The sequence below is a fragment of the Vulpes vulpes genome, chromosome 1 (genome assembly GCF_048418805.1).
Source record: "Vulpes vulpes isolate BD-2025 chromosome 1, VulVul3, whole genome shotgun sequence".
Taxonomy (NCBI): Eukaryota; Metazoa; Chordata; class Mammalia; order Carnivora; family Canidae; genus Vulpes; species Vulpes vulpes.
The window spans coordinates 52,909,328-52,926,665 of record NC_132780.1 but is presented as its reverse complement, the minus strand read 5'-3'; the positions used below and the strand labels follow the sequence as shown (position 1 = coordinate 52,926,665).

The window sequence follows — 17,338 nt, the reverse complement described above, 5'->3', positions numbered from 1 at the left end:
TTTTTTATTTTTTTAAATTTTTTTTGTGTGTGTTTCATTCTTTTCTGTGACTGGTGAAGGCTTTGGCCTTGGCCTCTCCCACGAGGCCACCCCTTCCCCCCTTGCCTGAAGGGCGATCCTACTTAGGTCGCACTTCTGAGGGAAAAGAAATTCCCCAGTGGAAACGATGAGGTCTGACTTATTGCCTAACGTATTTCTGGGCTTTTACAAATGCTTCATGGCAGCCTCGAGCTACCATGGTTTGGAAAACTTTATGAGAAATTCGATGGATGGTGTGTTACTGTGGATTAAAAGATGGCACAGCTATTTGCTAATCTAGATGGTGCTTTTGCTCTGGAGGGAAATGGTTCCTAATTTGCAGCAGAGAAGAAAGTGGGATGTTCGGGCCCCATCACAGTACTGACCCAGCGGCGCTGCACACACACCTGGCGGGCTGACATAGGATGTTTGCTAGAAAGTGGGGCCAAGGAGAACTGAGACTTGCTACCGGGTTTCGGCCTTCCCCCTTGTCCTATGGGACAGTCACCAGCGTGTTTGGGGCTTCTTGGGGTTTTTAAGTCACTGGAAAGGGTGTGATTACTGGAGCCTCACTTACCAGTGTTGTCTCCAGAAGCCTTGTCACCGTACCCTTAAGTGATGTGACCGCCGGTGTTTCTCTGCAGGGGAGAGGTCTGTATACCAAGTCCAGCCCGTGGTTTTCAGTGTTTCAGCTCTTCATCTCAGCTAATCTGCATTTTCGTAAACCTGTGACTTCTTTAACGGTAGCTTCTGTGCATCGATTTCAAGTCGGCTTCCTGCCCGGAAACGCAGTGAGCGGGAAGGGTGGCTACGTTGTGAGAGCTTGTCCTGACTTGAAGAATGAGGGTACAAGGCAGGAAGCATTATTTCTACTTTGGGGGAAATAGGCTTCTAATTTCTTTTGTTCCTGCGGAAAATGTCTCCCACTGGGTCTCAGCAGGGTTTTTTTCCAACAGCTCATTACGGATCTGTTATTTGGCCTCCTGAAGACTTTTGCGTTCTGCGAGCTTCGTGGCTCTTAGTCCTGGGAGAGCAGTTGTTTCTTGTCATTGTTACACAGTCTATAATTGGTTTGGGCCCTAATTGTACAGTTTGTCAGGCTGGTGGGTTTTGAAGGCGTCAGTAACAAAGAACACGTAGGATTTCCCAGCGCATCCTCTGTTCCTAGCGTTTTCCACATGCATAGGATGTCCTTGACCGTAACGTGGTGTTTTCTATCTAATGACTCGAGTATCATTCTGCTAATTATAAAGAATTCTCTATTTCCCTGTAGTTCCAGCCCTCATGCAGATGTAGAATTATGCTGAATATTAGGATGCCCTTCTCCAAGGCAGACCAGCACAGGTCATCACATGTACATAAAATCGCAGCTTAAACCTCTTGTCACAAAATTAACATTTTGCAATGTTCGCTTTATATCACCCTTATGGCAAATTCTCTAGTCCCCATATCCCCAAGCCCCATATTCCTCTTCATTTTCAGTCTGTGTTATGCCCGAGGGTCCCAATGGAAGCAGAATGGTGCTTGCAGAATTGATCAGATCCCGCTGCCTTTGGTTCACCTGCATCATTAAGATAGGTCAAAACATCAGATGAACTTAATTCTTGTAATTGCTTGTATTTTTTTGGTCGTACGACAGGTCTCTGAATCTGAAGAACTAGAACTAGGAGGAGGGCATGCTTTATATTCTTTCTATAATCCCCCACTTGCCTCTCTCTTATATAAACACAGCTCTTCCTAGTAACTACCAAATTATTAACACTCCTGCCACTAAAATACAGTTTCCATTCAGATAGCTTTTGACTCTAAACCCCGTGCAAACCTGCAGTCATAATTCCCTCTCCACGTACAGTGAGCCGTTGTTAATTATTTCGCTTCGCATATTGGAGTGTGTGTTGGTTTGCCTAGCAGAGAAACGAAAGAGTGGATGGCACTGAGCAATGAAGAGCTAATAAAAATAGCTGCTGTTTTTTGAGGATTTACTATAGTCAACACTACAGTGAACTTTTCATAGATATTTCTTCATTTTATCCTTAACAGGGCCAGTGCTCTACATACTGAGCATTAAGGAAAGTTTTTGCCATTTGACTGATGGAGGAACTGAGATAGGAATTTAAAACACCTTGTCCAAGGGGCCCCTGGGTGGTTCAGTAGGTTGGACGGCTGACTCCTGATGTCGGCTCAGGTCGTGATCGCAGTGTCATGAGATGCAGCCCTGTGTCGGGCTCTGCGCTCAGCGGGAGTCTGCTGGAGACGCTCCCCCTTTCTCTGTCCCTCCCCCTGCTCGTGCACCAGTGCTCTGCCTTTCTTTAACAAAATACATGAATCTTGGGGATCCCTGGGTGGCTCAGTGGTTTGGCACCTGCCTTAGGCCCAGGGCATGACCCCGGGTCCCAGGATCGAGTCCCACATCGGGCTCCCTGCATGGAGCCTGCTTCTCCCTCTGTCTGTGTCTCTGCCTCTCTCTCTCTCTCTATGTCTATCATGAATGAATAAATAAATCTTTAAAAAATAATAATAAATAAATATATAAATCTTAAAAAAAAAAATTGTCCAAGGCTGCCTGGCTATCAGGTTTCTGTGATTCCAGAGACAGTGTGCAAATCCATTATGCTACGTGCTAAGCAATGATTTCTACCCTATTCCTATTTTTTAAACTTTAATATGATTGAACTTATTAGTCACCCATAGGCATTTTCTCTTCCAACTCTGGTAAAGATGTAGATTAAAAATCCCAGTCTGAAAATTTAAAATGTCTCTCCTGGGAAGAAAGTCCTAAAACTGTTCTAGCTTGAACAGAAAATATTTCTGTCACATTTGTGGATACCACATGGGGTTTTTATATAATGTTTTTGTTTGGTCCTGAAGGCACAGATTAACTTTCACTTCCTTTTGGCAGATAGCCTCACATTCTGGTGCATTTTTAAGCCTTGAGATAAGAATAAAAATTCAAACAGAGAAGTAAGACAATATCAAATATATTTAGGATAATAAGCATACTGCGGTTGAGTGGATAGAGAGAAATCCTGGTGCAAGGGCCTTTGTGAAAGAGTGAGGAACAGCAGTGAGTTAGAATCTGCTTCTTGGCAAAATCCTACGGCTGCGTCTCCACTGCCCTGCTGCCGCTGCCTCTCCAAAGCCTCCGGGTTACTCCAGATAGTGGGGAAGAGCGTCCTCAAGTCCATCATCACAGCAAGTAGGTGATTTCATTTTAGGTGCTTTCCTGCTCTCGACCGGACTCCATGCTCCTGGAAGTCAGGATGAGCTGTGAACCGTGCCCCTGGCCTCCAGCACGTGCCAGTCATGCCCTGGCATCCCTCACATCAAGTCATAGTCAATAGATCAACTTGTTGGGCATCTGTCGCGTTCCCGGCGCCGTGCGAGGCCCAGGGGTAGCAGGAAAAACAACAGGAAGAGGAATATGTAACCAAGAATGAACGCTGGCCTGCGAGTCTGAAAACTTGAAATCCAGTCCTATTCTTTCTGCTTCTCCGTTGTTGGATCTGGGACAGCATTCCTGGTCCTCAGTTGCTTAAAAGGAATGTCTGATTCAAAGACTTCTAACGTCCCTCGACTCTGCAAGTGCACGTACTTACCATGTCCGAGGGGAGTGTGCGAATGCATCTGGAACCGCATCTGCTGAGCGGGAGGCTTACGGCGTGGTCAGGGCAGGAGGTCACGTGGTCGCAAGAGGATACAGGGTACAGGAATGGGCGTCCGTGAGGGCAGGAGTCCCACGTGTGGGTGAATGCCATGGAGAGCCGGGTCCACAGGGTGCGTAAGCTCATGATGGGAGTGACCGGCCACAGCAGCAACTTCAAAAACGATTGGCTGAGCAAGAGTAGGGAGGTGAGGCCTGATGGTGAGGCCAGTGGTGTGGTACTGACACGATATGCAAGGCAGAGATCTGCTCAGGCCGGAGCAAGCGCTTACAGCCGAGCCCGAGGTGTCAGGTGAGCACGGCCCAGAGGGCAGAGGTGCCCCAGGTAGGCAAGCGGACAAGAATGGGGCATGCGAGCAAGCGCAAGAGGCTGCACCTGTGGTGGAAAGGTAGCTATGGGGCCTGAGTCCCTGTTGATGACACTGACGTGCCTCATGAGCAGGTAAGAAGGTGCAGGCCAGACACAGCCCAGCACAAATCTGCTTGGGGGGGGGGGGGGGCGGGGAAGAAGGGCGAGTGTGGGTCGCAAGCTGCTAATTGGGGCAGGGACAGCTAGCAGCACGTGGCTTGTGGCTTATTCACGAGCACTGGGAATGGCAGATAGGCTGACTGATATGCAGCCAAAAGTTAACCCAAACTAATTTTTAAAAAATATTTTGGCTGTCAACAGATGCTTATTTTCATGCATGTCTTGACGACATCATGATTCCTCTCTGGAGAACATGGAAGGAGACTGTGGCTGACCCTCTAGCTAGGTTGAGGTATAACTCATCAAAAGGCCTCCTCAAAAAGACAGTTGCTGATCATTATATTCTTCTGGCCAGAAAACCGATGTTGAGTCTTCCACTAGACGCGTAAGCCCAGGTGTCAGTGTTTACCGTTACATGAGTGAATATCTACACAGACTAACACCCCCCCCCCCTTAGGACGAGGCCCCTACTGGAGTATCCCAGCATGTCCTCCAATTCCAAAGGTTTAGGGAAAGCTGTGGATCCAGAGAGATTGGGAAGCACAGACTCTGTGCCCAAGTTAGCAGAACGAAAATTCAGTGTAGTAGCAAAATTCTTCACTTGGATGGTTAAGGAAATAAGTCCTATCCCTGCCCCAGGATGGTAGGGAGCACACATACAGTGATAAAAGTGTAGGATGGAGAGGATGTGGCTTTTTAGCATACATTAAAAAAAAGAAAGATTTAGGCTGCTTTCACATGGACCGAACACCGTAGACCAGGCTGATGTTGCAGGGCGGGGGTGCAGGGGCCCAGGCCCAGATGCCCCCCCACCGGGCTTGCAGTTCCACCAGCATCTTCATGGGGGTCACAGTGTCGGTCCCTCATTACGGCATCGGCCTACGAGTTGAGGTCGATCCTCCTAAGCTATGACAGTGGTATTTGTGTCTTCCTCCAGCCCCGTCAGGTGTGAATGGGATAGTCAAGCACCTGGGAGGGACCCTTGCTATCTTCCAAGACCCGGGCCTTCCTTCCCTTTCTCCTCGCGCGTGGCCTGGCTCCCTCCCTCCACGCTGAGCCGGGTGCTCGGGGGTGCTCGGCGCAGACCAGGGCTCTCTTCTCCAGCCTCGCTTTCCCTTGACCTTCCTTGTCCCAAATACTATTCATTCGGCTTCTCACTGTGATGAGAATCAGAAAGCTTCCACCTGCCGGAAGCTGCTGCAAAGGTCCTCCGCGATAAACCTTTGGTTCTAGGGGCGTTAATTCTGTTTTATGGAGATAGACTAGCTCTTTACAGTGGAGGTTCAAGCTCTTTGAAGCAGTGACTGCGTTTAAGCACCTTTGCCTTCCTGTCGGGGTCAGTCTGGGCCCAGTCACCACGGTGGCTCACAAAGGAAGACACGGGCACCCGCCCGGAGCTGCGTGCCCCCTCGGGGTCTGGCCAGAGCAGGTTGAAAAAGCCAGGGGGTCCTTTCATCTCCCCCCCTCCCTGTTCTTTATTTCTGACCTCGGCCCGGACTCTCCTCCTTCCAGTTGCGTTTTCACACGTCGACTAGCCCTGCGTGCTTGCTCTCAAGGCCCACTCCCCGTCGCTCTGTCCTGCCTTCTGATACTCATCCGTCTTTCTCAAATGTGGTTTTCTCTTCCAGCCGCCTCTCCTCCGTGGGCCTCGGGAATGGAGAGGGCGAGATAGCGGGAATGTCTTAACCACTGGAGGTGGGCATGGGCTCAGTGGAATGTGATCCACCATGGAGGCTTTCAACCCCCGATGGAAAAGTCCGTGCCTTTGTCTTCATTCTGTTTAGAAGGATGGCAAACTAAATCCTCGTCCCGCCACACGGAAATAACGGAGTTAGATGGCTTCTATCTTATCAAATTATTTTATTCAAACATTTAGAACTGTTTGGGGATCGAGACAACCTAGGTTGACTAAGCTCCGAGGTAGCCAAGGTCCGGGAGAGGTTCTGAACCGCAGTAGGAGGCCTAGCTGACTTTCCTAGGCTCGTGCTGTGTGTTACGGGATAGTTGGTCCTTTCGACATTAAACTCTTTTCCTCCTAGTTATAGTTGCGGCCAAGGCTGGATTTACTCAGCGGCTTGTTCAGCTAGCTCAACGTGTGGATGCATTCCACGACCCCGCTTATTTAAACAGAGCTCAGAAATCATAAATAGCAATTCAAAAGGAGAGCTTGATTTCACAAGTTGAGATCTGAAACCCTCTCAAAAATTTGCCAGAGACCCTGTGAGTCCTAAAATATCCTCCGTTTCCTCCCAGCCAGCGTTGGCAGCTGGAGAACTATTCTTACAAATAATGACAAATATTTTACCAACTCACAACATGTTGCTTTCTGTTTTGGTATTAATTTTGTTTGTTCATATTTTTGACTGGGGAAGTCAGTGTGGTGTGACATGATGGTCATCCAACAAATCCCAGGAAAAGAATTACTCTCATTTTGAATGTTTTAGCGTGTGTTTCTTGAACAGTGGCTCCACGCAAGCTATTATATTGAATGTTTTTGGTGATGAAAATATGAATTGAACTTGATGTTTGACCACAAGAATTGAAAGAACTGAGACGTTATAATACAGCCAGTGCCATGGAAAACTTGCTAAAATGCACTGAGAAATGAGGGCTCGGGTGGGATTTGCTGAGTGAGTCAAAGAAAGCTTTTAAGGGAAGTGGGACACGAGCTTCGATGACCAGCCTGTGCTAATATGTGAAATGGGGCATAGAGGGTGAGGAAAGGGCATCTAGACGAATGAAACCTTATTAACAAAGTCTCAAAAATAGTACAGTATGAAGTACAGGGCACTTTGTTAGGTTTTAGTTTTATGTAAATGAAAGAGAACAGTTAGAGATAAAGCTAAATCCCCTGGGTCTGAAATCCCGCATTTAATGCTGGTAGGTAATGGGGAATGTTTTATCCATTATTCCACTCTTTAAACAATTTCAGAGTTGTGTTTGAGGATAATGAATCACATAATTAATCTGTCCTCAGCTTATAAGCTTGACTGTGGAAGAGAAAGAGAATTGGAGTTTGGAAGGCTGGCTGGGAGGTTATTACAATGGTCTAGTGACAGGTACCCAGAGCGGCCTGGGCTGGGCGGGGTAGGATTGGAGTGGGCGGTAGAAAGGAGAGACGTCAGGGAGTGAACATTTCTCAGATTTAGAACCTGATCAGCAGATGAGAGAAAGGAGAAGGGAAGGAGTTAAAGATAATTATGAAGCGTCAACCCGAAGAAGCGACACTGTGAGGGAAGTGAGACAAGTCAAGCCATACGGAGGGAGGGTGAACTTAGCTGTGTGAGCGGTACATGGACGTACATGCGCTGCCCTGGGAACCCTGGCTACGGCCTGCAGTACGGGCTTGGGATGCGTTAGCACAGACGTGATGGCGCCAGGTGTAGGAGCGGGTATGAAGGCCAAGAGGGGATATAAAGAGAAGACGGCCAAAGGTCGGCCTCGTGGGGGCAGGCGGTCTAGTTGTAGGGGAGGGAAGATGAGCCACAATGAAAGTAGTCAGTGAGGGCAGGAAAGAGCCCGACTTAGGATCATAGGAGACTGGAAAAGAGCGAGTTTCAAAGAAGCAGGGGTCCAAGTGTTCATGGACACAGAGAAATAAGGAGGCTGAGAACAGATCGGGAGAAACGAAGTGTGATAGGCGAGAGCTCACTGGTGACTTCCACAAGAGTGGATGTTAAACTGTGATTTGTTGGAATGTGTTCTCTTTGTAAGTCTAGGGTTTGATGGTTTGGGGTCTATTAAGTGTTCTGGATTTTCCCATTTCTTTGAGATAACACAGATAATGAAAGACGGCATGCATGTGTGTGTGTGTGTGTGTGTGTGTGTGTGTGTGTGTGTGTGTGTGTGGAGGGGGTGCCTTGTGATCAGGGACTGTTTTATATAAATGGTGAGATTATTTGAATAAACTATACCTTGAGCTCATGTTTCATTAACAACCCAGACATTAATTCAGCCGATAAAGGAAATCCCCAGAATTTTACGCTATTCAATAGACAAAACTTCTACCCAAACTACATCAGGTAAAGAGATACTCCACTGCCCCTTTTCATTAAATGAAACAGCAAACAATAAAAACATATAAACAATTGCTGAACTGGTGAGCATGTCCCAGAACAGCTAAGATGATCATCTTTTCTCTTTCTTTTCAGAACAGAAGGCTGAGCTATGATAGCAACCGGGGGAGTGATAACAGGCCTGGCCGCCTTGAAAAGGCAAGACTCGGCGAGATCGCAGCACCACGTCAGCCTCAGCCCGGCACCTGCTGCCCAAGACAAGAAACCGGCCCGGCGTCGGCCTCAGGCCGACGTCGTAGTGGTGCGGGGCAAAATCCGGCTTTATTCCCCATCTGGGTTTTTCCTCATTTTAGGAGTGCTCATCTCCATTGTAGGAATCGCAATGGCAGTCCTTGGATACTGGCCCCAAAAAGAACATTTCATCGATGCCGAGACAACACTGTCAACCAACGAGACCCAGGTCATTCGGAACCAGGGTGGCGTGGTGGTCCGTTTCTTTGAGCAGCATTTACATTCTGATAAGATGAAAATGCTCGGCCCTTTCACCATGGGGATTGGCATTTTCATTTTCATCTGTGCCAATGCCATTCTTCACGAGAACCGTGACAAAGAAACAAAAATCATACACATGAGGGACATCTATTCCACGGTCATCGACATCCACACGCTAAGGGTCAAGGAGCAGAAGCATATGAACGGCCTCTACACGGGTGTGATGGGAGACTCGGAGGTTAAACAGAATGGGAGCTCCTGCGCCTCGAGACTGGCAGCAAACACCATCGCGTCTTTCTCCGGCTTTAGGAACAGTTTTCGGATGGACAGCTCTGTCGAGGAGGATGAGCTTGTGCTGAATGAAAATAAGAGTTTGGGACATCTCATGCCACCTTTGCTTTCTGACAGCTCTGTCTCCGTCTTTGGCCTCTACCCGCCTGCGTCCAAGACGACAGAGGACAAGATGGGTGGCCCCAAGAAATGTGGAACCAAATCAATCGTGTCATCATCCATCAGCGCTTTTACCTTGCCTGTGATCAAGCTTAACAACTGCGTCATTGACGAGCCCAGTATAGACCACATCACTGAGGCTGCGGACAACCTCAAGAGCAGGGCGAGGAACTTGTCCATGGACTCCCTGGTGCTCCCTCCTCCTGACGCCAGGGAGCCCTTCCAGCCGGTCGGCACGGCCTTCCCGAGGAATCATTCTGTTGGCGAGTCGCTGTCGAGCCAGTACAAGTCCTCTGTAGCCCTCGGACCTGGGGCTGGACAGTTCTTGTCTCCTGGGGCCGCGAGAAGACAGTTCGGGTCCAACACATCTTTACATTTGCTCTCATCACACTCAAAATCCTTAGACTTAGACCGGGGTGCTTCTACCCTAACTGTTCAGGCGGAGCAACGGAAACACCCAAGTTGGCCTCGGTTGGACCGAAGCAACAGCAAAGGCTACATGAAACTAGAGAATAAAGAGGACCCCATGGAGAGGCTGCTTGTGCCCCAGGCTGCAATCAAAAAAGACTTTACCAACAAGGAGAAGCTCCTCATGATTTCCAGATCGCATAATAATTTGAGTTTTGAACATGATGAGTTTTTGAGTAACAACCTGAAGCGGGGAACTTCTGAAACCAGGTTTTAATGTTCAAAAATATATCATTTTACAAGGCTATATATTTTAAAACTATTTTCACCAGTGTTTCCTTGTTAAAGTATAGGTTATAAGCCTTTTTATTAATCAAATGGTTTGTAGTGGGTTAGACCTGGCTGTTGTAATTCTGTGTGGGAGATGGCTGCTTATGTTTGGGTTGCTCATGGTTGCAGTTCTTTCTACGATCGCACATGGTTTAGTGTTTTCTCTTCCTTTGGAAGCATTATCTCTTTTATTGATACGAACACACCAGACTCCCATCTGAACTACAGCTCCCTTCTCTTTACTTTCAAGTTTTCGCGTTGATGGTCATCTGCATAGAATGAAGTGTCCGGTTCGGAAAGGGCAGGGTACCAAATGTGTGGACCCACAGTACCAAATTTAGGCCCAAGACTCAAAATAAACTTACAGATGAACATGAGTACAAACCATAGGTGTGATTTTCTAAATGATTGCTTTTTTAAATTTTTTTTTTTTTTACAAAATCAGATAAATTATTTAAAAGGAAAAAGATCTAGTTTCTGTGTGAGCGAAATAATGTGAATTGGTGAAATTGGTTTAGCTCTATGTGAGCTAATTGATAGGAATTAAGTTGGTTGTGACTAGTTCCCTGAGCTCTGGGTAGGTATATCTTTTTTCAATGTTAGTTCTATTTTGGGGATACTTTATAAAAAACAAAAAACTAAAAACAAAAAAAAAACATGTATTCGAGAACCATGGCTGAGAATGCCAGGTATTCTTAGGGATAAATATCAAAATGCTATTAGCTATAACTTTAGATATTCAGAATCAGAATTTCTTTGCAACTAACTCAAAAAAGGAATGAGCCAATTTAGTTTGTAGGAATGCTATCTTGAAATAATTATATACATGAAGAAAATGTTGACTAGTCACAAAAATACACTATGGGTTAGTTAACAGTAACTAGGCTCAGTATCCCTCCTCGCCATCTCTTTTGTCATCCAGCATCCACGCATTCCCACATCCTTCTTTCCCCTCAACATTTTTTAGATCCTGTTCTTTGGGAAATAATCAGCTAACCTTGACATTTCTTTTTATCTTTGTGTATCACTAGCTTGGTGATTCAAGAAAATTTAATCCTTGACAAATGGCCTTGAAATTTACCTTGTGCTGGAAAGCCTTATGAAGACCCCAAAGACTTTCTTAGGGTGTAATACATTTTTGGAATTGTGGCTGTCAGTCACCGAAGATAATAAACACGAAAATGAATGTTTCCATCAGAAAATGTTCATGTTTTCCATTAAGGTAACATTTAATTGTAAGAACTGTTTAATGGAATACTCAGGAAATTTTACAGATTCTTCCCAATGCCTAAATGTTTCTGAGTGGCATCAGCATCAGTATCATTGCAGCTCTTGTGGAAAAGGAGAAGGAAAATACATCTCTGTCCATAGCTCCCCACAATCCCACCTTGTGTTGGCATCCGAGCTTCCCTGAATTGAGTCAGTGTTACTTGTTAGAACACCAAGCTTGTGTATCGTTATAGAGTGAGCTCAATATTTTGCTATAAAGCATTGAATAAACTTCTGTTCTTAATAGAAATTTGTGTTCTGCTTACATTTGCTATTATTTTTAAATAAAATGTACAATTCTGTTTAAAGTACTGTTGTTCAAACTTTCAAGATGTAGTCTCCTGGAGGCACTTGATCCTCTAGGATATGTATTGGGTTTTGTGGCTTTCTTATTTTGCTTCTATTAAAGAGCTGGGTCTCTCCACTTATTGAAAATAGACTATTTTCATATTTGTTCTCTTTGTGTGGTGATTAATTTTATGTGTCAACTTGACTGGACTAAGGGACGTCCAGATTTCTAGGTGTTTATGATGGTCTTTACAGAAGAGATTTGTATGTGAATCTATCAACTGATCACCAGTGCAGGTCGACATCATCTCACCTGTTGAGGGATTGAATAGAACAAAAACACAGAGGAAGGGCACATCTGTTCCCTGTGCTTGAGCTGGGACATCTGTCTCCCTGCCCCCAGACATCAGTACTCCTGCTTCTTGGGCCTTTGGACTTGGACTGAGGTTTATACCATCGGCTCCCTTGGTTCCTGGGCCTTCGGGTTTGGACTGGAACTACACCGCCACCTTTCCTCTGCCCCTCTAGTTTGCAGATGGCAGGTGGTGGGATTTCGTGGCCTCCACAATTATGTGAGCGAGTGCTTCATAGTAAATCTCTCTATATCTATCTACCTATCAATCTATTTATCTGTCTATCTCCTAAAGGTTCAGTTTTTCTGGGGAACCCTGACTTGGGATCATTTTCACTTAAAGTTTCATTGGTTTTCAGGAAAACAACCAGACACATAGCACCTAGCAAATGTCAGTGATAATTCCAAATTTGAAAACAGTGACTCTAAGCACCCCTGATATGACAGGTGACTGAAGCCTTGTAATTTGCTCAGTTCACCCCTGAAAGAGCTGTAGCAGCTTGAAGAGGATTAAACAGCATGGGGCTTGGAGGATCCAAAGAAAGGAATTGGATCCAAAGCAGTGATTCCTGCTCACTCTTCTCTTCATCAAAAAGCCTGAGGTTTTTTTTTATTTCCCAAACAAGCCAACTTTATGAAATGATTAACTTTATTTTAAATTAATCAGACACTTGTTGCTAATTAAAACTTCAGATGAATATGAGACAGTGGATGCCACCATGTTGACTTGATACAATTCTACCCAAAAGCAATGAAACTTGGAATTTTAGTCAGAGTGCGTTTTGTACATTTCCCTTTAGGCTTTAATAAATCCTGAAAATTATTTAGAAACTCTCATTTCTTCCCTTGGGAAACATCAGGTATCTGGACTGTGGGCTAACTGCCTCTAGGCCAAAGAGATCTAAGGCCTGTGATCTACCTGGGATGTATTAGCTTGCTGGGGCTGCCATAACAAATACCACAAACTGGATGACTTAAGCAAAAGAAATTTATTTTCTCTTAGACCTGGAAGCAAGAAGTCCAAGATCAGGGTGTTTGGTTTCTCCGAGGCCTGTCTTCGTGGCCTCCGGAAGGCCATCTTTTCCCTATGTCCTCACACAGCCTTTCCTTGGAATGCACATCTCCGAGTCTCTCTTCTTAGAAGCACACTAGTCCTGTTAGATTAGGGCTTTATCCTGTCCTCATTTCACCTTCATCACCTGTTTAAAGGTTCTGCTTATCTCCAAATATGATGTCATTCTGAGGTGCAGGGGGTTAGGACTTCATGAATTTGGAGGGGAACACAAATCTGGCTCTAACACAAGGTGTGCCTGGAGAAGTGGGGCAGCTGAGTGGGTGTTCTTAGCCTAGAGCAGGTAAGGAAACCACAGTATACCCCCTAATGGCTTTACTACCCCAGCTGTGTAGCCTGGAGTGAATCAATCTTTCAATTTCACTTAACTCCATTTTTATTAATTTCTTAATTTCGAGTCTTAGATTCCTCAACTGGGAAGTGAAATGAGCAAGAACATAAATGATAAAGCCTAAACTCTAGAGGCTCTGGGTTCTTGATGCCCTGGGATGAAGACCCAGTGCTTGTCACCATCTCTGTTTGCTTCTCAAATAATGAGGGGCAGGAACCACAGTAGAGCAGAGTGGTTAGACTCATGGATGTCAGAGCCAGAGCATCAGGATTTGCACCCGGCTCTGTCGCTTTTGGGCTCCTCCCCCTGCTGTGGCAAGACCACCAATGAGTACCAACTGAGTGCCAGCCCCACTCCAGGCTAGTATAGATTTAATCGGTTGGAGCTCATAGAGGATCCAGGGTGGTGCCTAGGGGAGCACATGGTGAACACTCAGCATCACTATTACTATCTGACAGTGTCAGCTGAGTGCGTTCTCACCTTCACCCCAACCACATCCCACCCCCAGATGCAGGATGGATTGAGGCCTCCTAAAAATGTTCATGTCCCACTCCCCGGAACTTATGAATGCTACCTTATATGGCAAAATGAACGTCTAACTCCAACTAAATGAAGGATCTTGAGTTGGAGGAGATTATCCTGGATTGTTCAGATGTGTCCTCATGAGAAGGAGGCCGAGAAAGATTTGACTACAGAGATGATGTGTTCAAACCAGAGGGAAAATGGAAGATGCTAGGATCCTTGCTTTGAAGATGGAGAGAGGAGCCACAGGCCAAGAAATGACGGGAACAAAGCTCTCGACACTGGAAAAGGCAGGGAAATAAACTCTTACCCCAGAGCCTTCACAGGAACCAGCCCTGCTGATACCTTGATTTTAGCCCAACGAAACTGATTTTGGACTTCTGGCCTCCAGAAGTGAATTAAGTATATGTTATTTTAATCCACTAAACCTGTGTGTTTTGTTACAGCCATGGGGAGCTAATACATTCTCCAAAACCAAAGGAGCTTTTTCAGACAAGCGAGCTGGTTGTCTGCAGACTAACAAGCAGGGTGAATGCGTCCATCCCAGGTGATGGCAGGTGGCCCAGTGTTGATGTAGGATCAACATTGATAATGTAAGTTATTTAGACAAAAGAGGTAGAGATTCTTTGAAGCAGCAAATATTGACTTTGGTGGATAATAAATAAATTGCCAACAGACACACGAAAAAATGCTCAACACAACTAATTATCAGGGAATTATCAAAATCAAAACCACAATGTGATAGCACCTTCCACCTGTCAGATTGGCTAGTATCAAAAAGACAAAATATAACAAATGTTGGTGAGGATGTGGAGAAAAGAGAACCCTTGTGCCCTGGGAATGTAGCCACAGTGGAGAGCAGCATGGAAATGCCTCAAAAAGCTAAAAATGGAAGTTTCATACAATCTAGTAATTCCACTTCTGTGCTTTTACCTGAGGAAAATGAGGACACTAATTCAAAAAGATGTATGTGCCTCTATGTTTATTGCAGCTTTATTTACAATCACCAAGATATGGAAACAACCGAGGTGTCCATCGATAGATGAATGGATAAAGGGGATGTGACATATATACACAATAGAATATTACTCAGCCATGAAAGAGTATGAGATCTTGCCATTTGTGAGAACAAGGGTGGACCTAGACGGCATTATCCTGGGTGAAATAAGTTGGACCAAAAAAGACAAATAATAAATGATTTAATTTATATGTAGAATCTAAAAAATCAAAACCAATGAAGAAACAAGCAAGCAAACAAAACCAGAAACAGACTCATAAATAAAGAGAATAGACTGGTGGTTTCCAGAGGGGAGGGGAATGTAGGGATGGGCAAAATAGGTGGAGGGGATTAAGAGGTGTAAATCTTAAGAGGGGAAAATATATATATTCTTATTTATTATTATTCATATATATGTATATTTATATTCCCATATTTGGATAAGGGCATATCTTAAACTCTGGGCTTAAGAGCAGCTATCAATTGTAAAAGTTTTCAGAGTCAAATTAGTGTTCCTGTTTATATGATTTTAAAAGAAAAGTGGAAACATTTTTAGCAACATTTGTATCAAAATGGATATTGTACTAGCAATTAACAATTTACTAAAGATAAAGTTTTAGTTACTTGTTTTAGCAGTTCAAATTTAACCCTTTTTAATTTATGGAAACACATGATGAATGACTAAAGGAAGTAATTTTTTTTTTAAATCCATCGATTTACCAAAGCTTACCTACTGTATTTTAAAGATGAAAGTCTTGGCCTGCCCAATGATGTACATCCAACTTCTGTGGTGTTTTCAATTGTTAAAGATCTTAAGCATTAAAAAAAAAAAAAAAAGATCTTAAGCATTATTCACTAAGGAGCAGTGGCCCTACATGCACTATCCTGTCTTTTACTTCCAAAGAATTGCTCTGTTACCCTTCTCCCATGCTACATGTAATCCCATCTCAGGTCTTGTATCAATAATAATAATAACGTTGATATGGGATCAGATCCTCATTTAACGATTTAAGTCCCTTGTGATCCAAATTCAAACTGAAGTAATTCAGTTGGTTTCTTTCTTTCTTTTTTAATTTGAATTCAATTTGCCAACACATAGTCCAACACCCGGTGCTCATCCCATCACGTGCCCTCCTCAGGGCCCGTCGCCCCGCCAGCCCATCTCTTCACCCCCCACCCCTCCAGCAACCCTTTATGTATTTCCCAGAGTCAGGAGTCTCTCATGGTTTGTCTTCCTCTCTGATTTTCCCCCACTCATTGTGCTTGTTTTGGCGGCACATATACTAAAGTTGGTTTCTTTCTGTCTGCTGTTTCTTTCAGGATGGTGGCGCAAGAGGGGAAAGGCCAACTTCATTGAAGTGCTTTTTACTCATTGATGCCATCTTGAAGATAGAATTTAAAAATCAGGCCTGCCCAAGAGCTGGGTTATTAAAGCGACAGAATTAGGTCACTCAACCTTTAAATGTCAGCAGGTCAATTCCTATGGGGACTGTAGGAAAAGAGAAAATAAATAATAAAGAGGACACAGGAAACTCCACACACAGGATCTTGTCATTCTCATGCATCAAGTAGGTCTTCACTATACACTTCGAATATTCTCTTCTTACTGCTTCCTTTCACTCCTGGTTGGTTCAGGAGTTATTTTATTACAGAAATTATCGAGAAATTCACTTTTATTTTCACTCCTCCCTACTCATTCACCATTTAATACTTTGAGATTTCGAATGATTTTCTAGTTCTTTCTCATCACCAAATAGTATGGGTTGTGTCTCCAGGAGCACGTGTACTCTGTAAATTTAGAGATTTTTGTTTGTGGTGCAATTATTTATAATCTAGATAATAAGGCCATGGTATTTTTGGTGTAAAGATTGAATACTTACAAATGAAAACATAAAAGCCTGGACTTTAGAAGCAATAGGACATTAGAGCTGACACCCAGTGGGACACACGTTAGTGGCAGTACCAGGACTCAAACCTGGAACTGTTGACTCCCAGGATCTACATCAATTAAAATCAAGCCAGGTGGTTCTTTTTTCTTTTTAAAGGTTTTAAAATATATATATGTTCAAACTCTGATGGATAGATTTTGAGTTCATTAGGACTGGTAAAGAAAAAGTATCTAAAATTTCAGGCAGAAAATACAGTGTTGAAACTTTCATCCCATCTTAGAGGTTTGTGTGGGGTGTGCAGGGGGTGATATACTTGGGACAGACATTATAAGGCACAGAGTTTGAAATGGGAATTTTTGCTATTTGTCTTACCCATGATTTCCTGCATTTTAATATATTACCTATGTAACTCTACCATTTTTCCTGCCTGAGCATTATATTATCTTTGAACAAGATTTATGGAACTAAAGTGAGTCATTTGCATCCATATTCAATGAACCACATGTACACGAAGGAAGGCAGGAAGGCAAGGGGGAGGCAAGGAAGAGTGTGGGATTTGAGGGATAGAGAGCAGGGACTCCCATATGTTTTTAATGCTTATTGAAAACCCATGCATAGCAAATGGCATTCCATTTACACTTTGTTTTGGAATAAAACCAAGCTTATAATTTTTAATCATGGAAACAGTGAGAAAATATTCTTACTTGATTTAAAAATACATCTTAATAGGTATTATCAGTGTTTATTTTCCAGCTTATTTCTGTCAATCACCCT

At 44.2% G+C, this 17,338-nt stretch overlaps 1 protein-coding gene across 3 annotated transcripts in view; it reads left to right on the top strand.

The window, feature by feature from the left end:
- Positions 1–11,561, top strand: part of TMEM200A (transmembrane protein 200A) — a 64,537-nt gene extending 52,976 nt beyond the window's left edge. The window contains exons 1-2 of one of the 3 annotated variants that reach the window (XM_026013398.2): positions 2,906–4,121; positions 8,300–11,561. In XM_026013398.2, coding sequence (XP_025869183.2) covers positions 8,316–9,791 — 1,476 coding nt within the window. In that variant the 5' untranslated portion in view covers positions 2,906–4,121; positions 8,300–8,315 and the 3' untranslated portion in view covers positions 9,792–11,561. Of the gene's footprint in view, positions 1–2,905; positions 4,122–8,299 lie in introns of those variants that run through there. The other 2 variants (XM_072764437.1, XM_072764430.1) reach the window with 2 other exon arrangements.
- Positions 11,562–17,338: the final 5,777 nt, after the last annotated feature.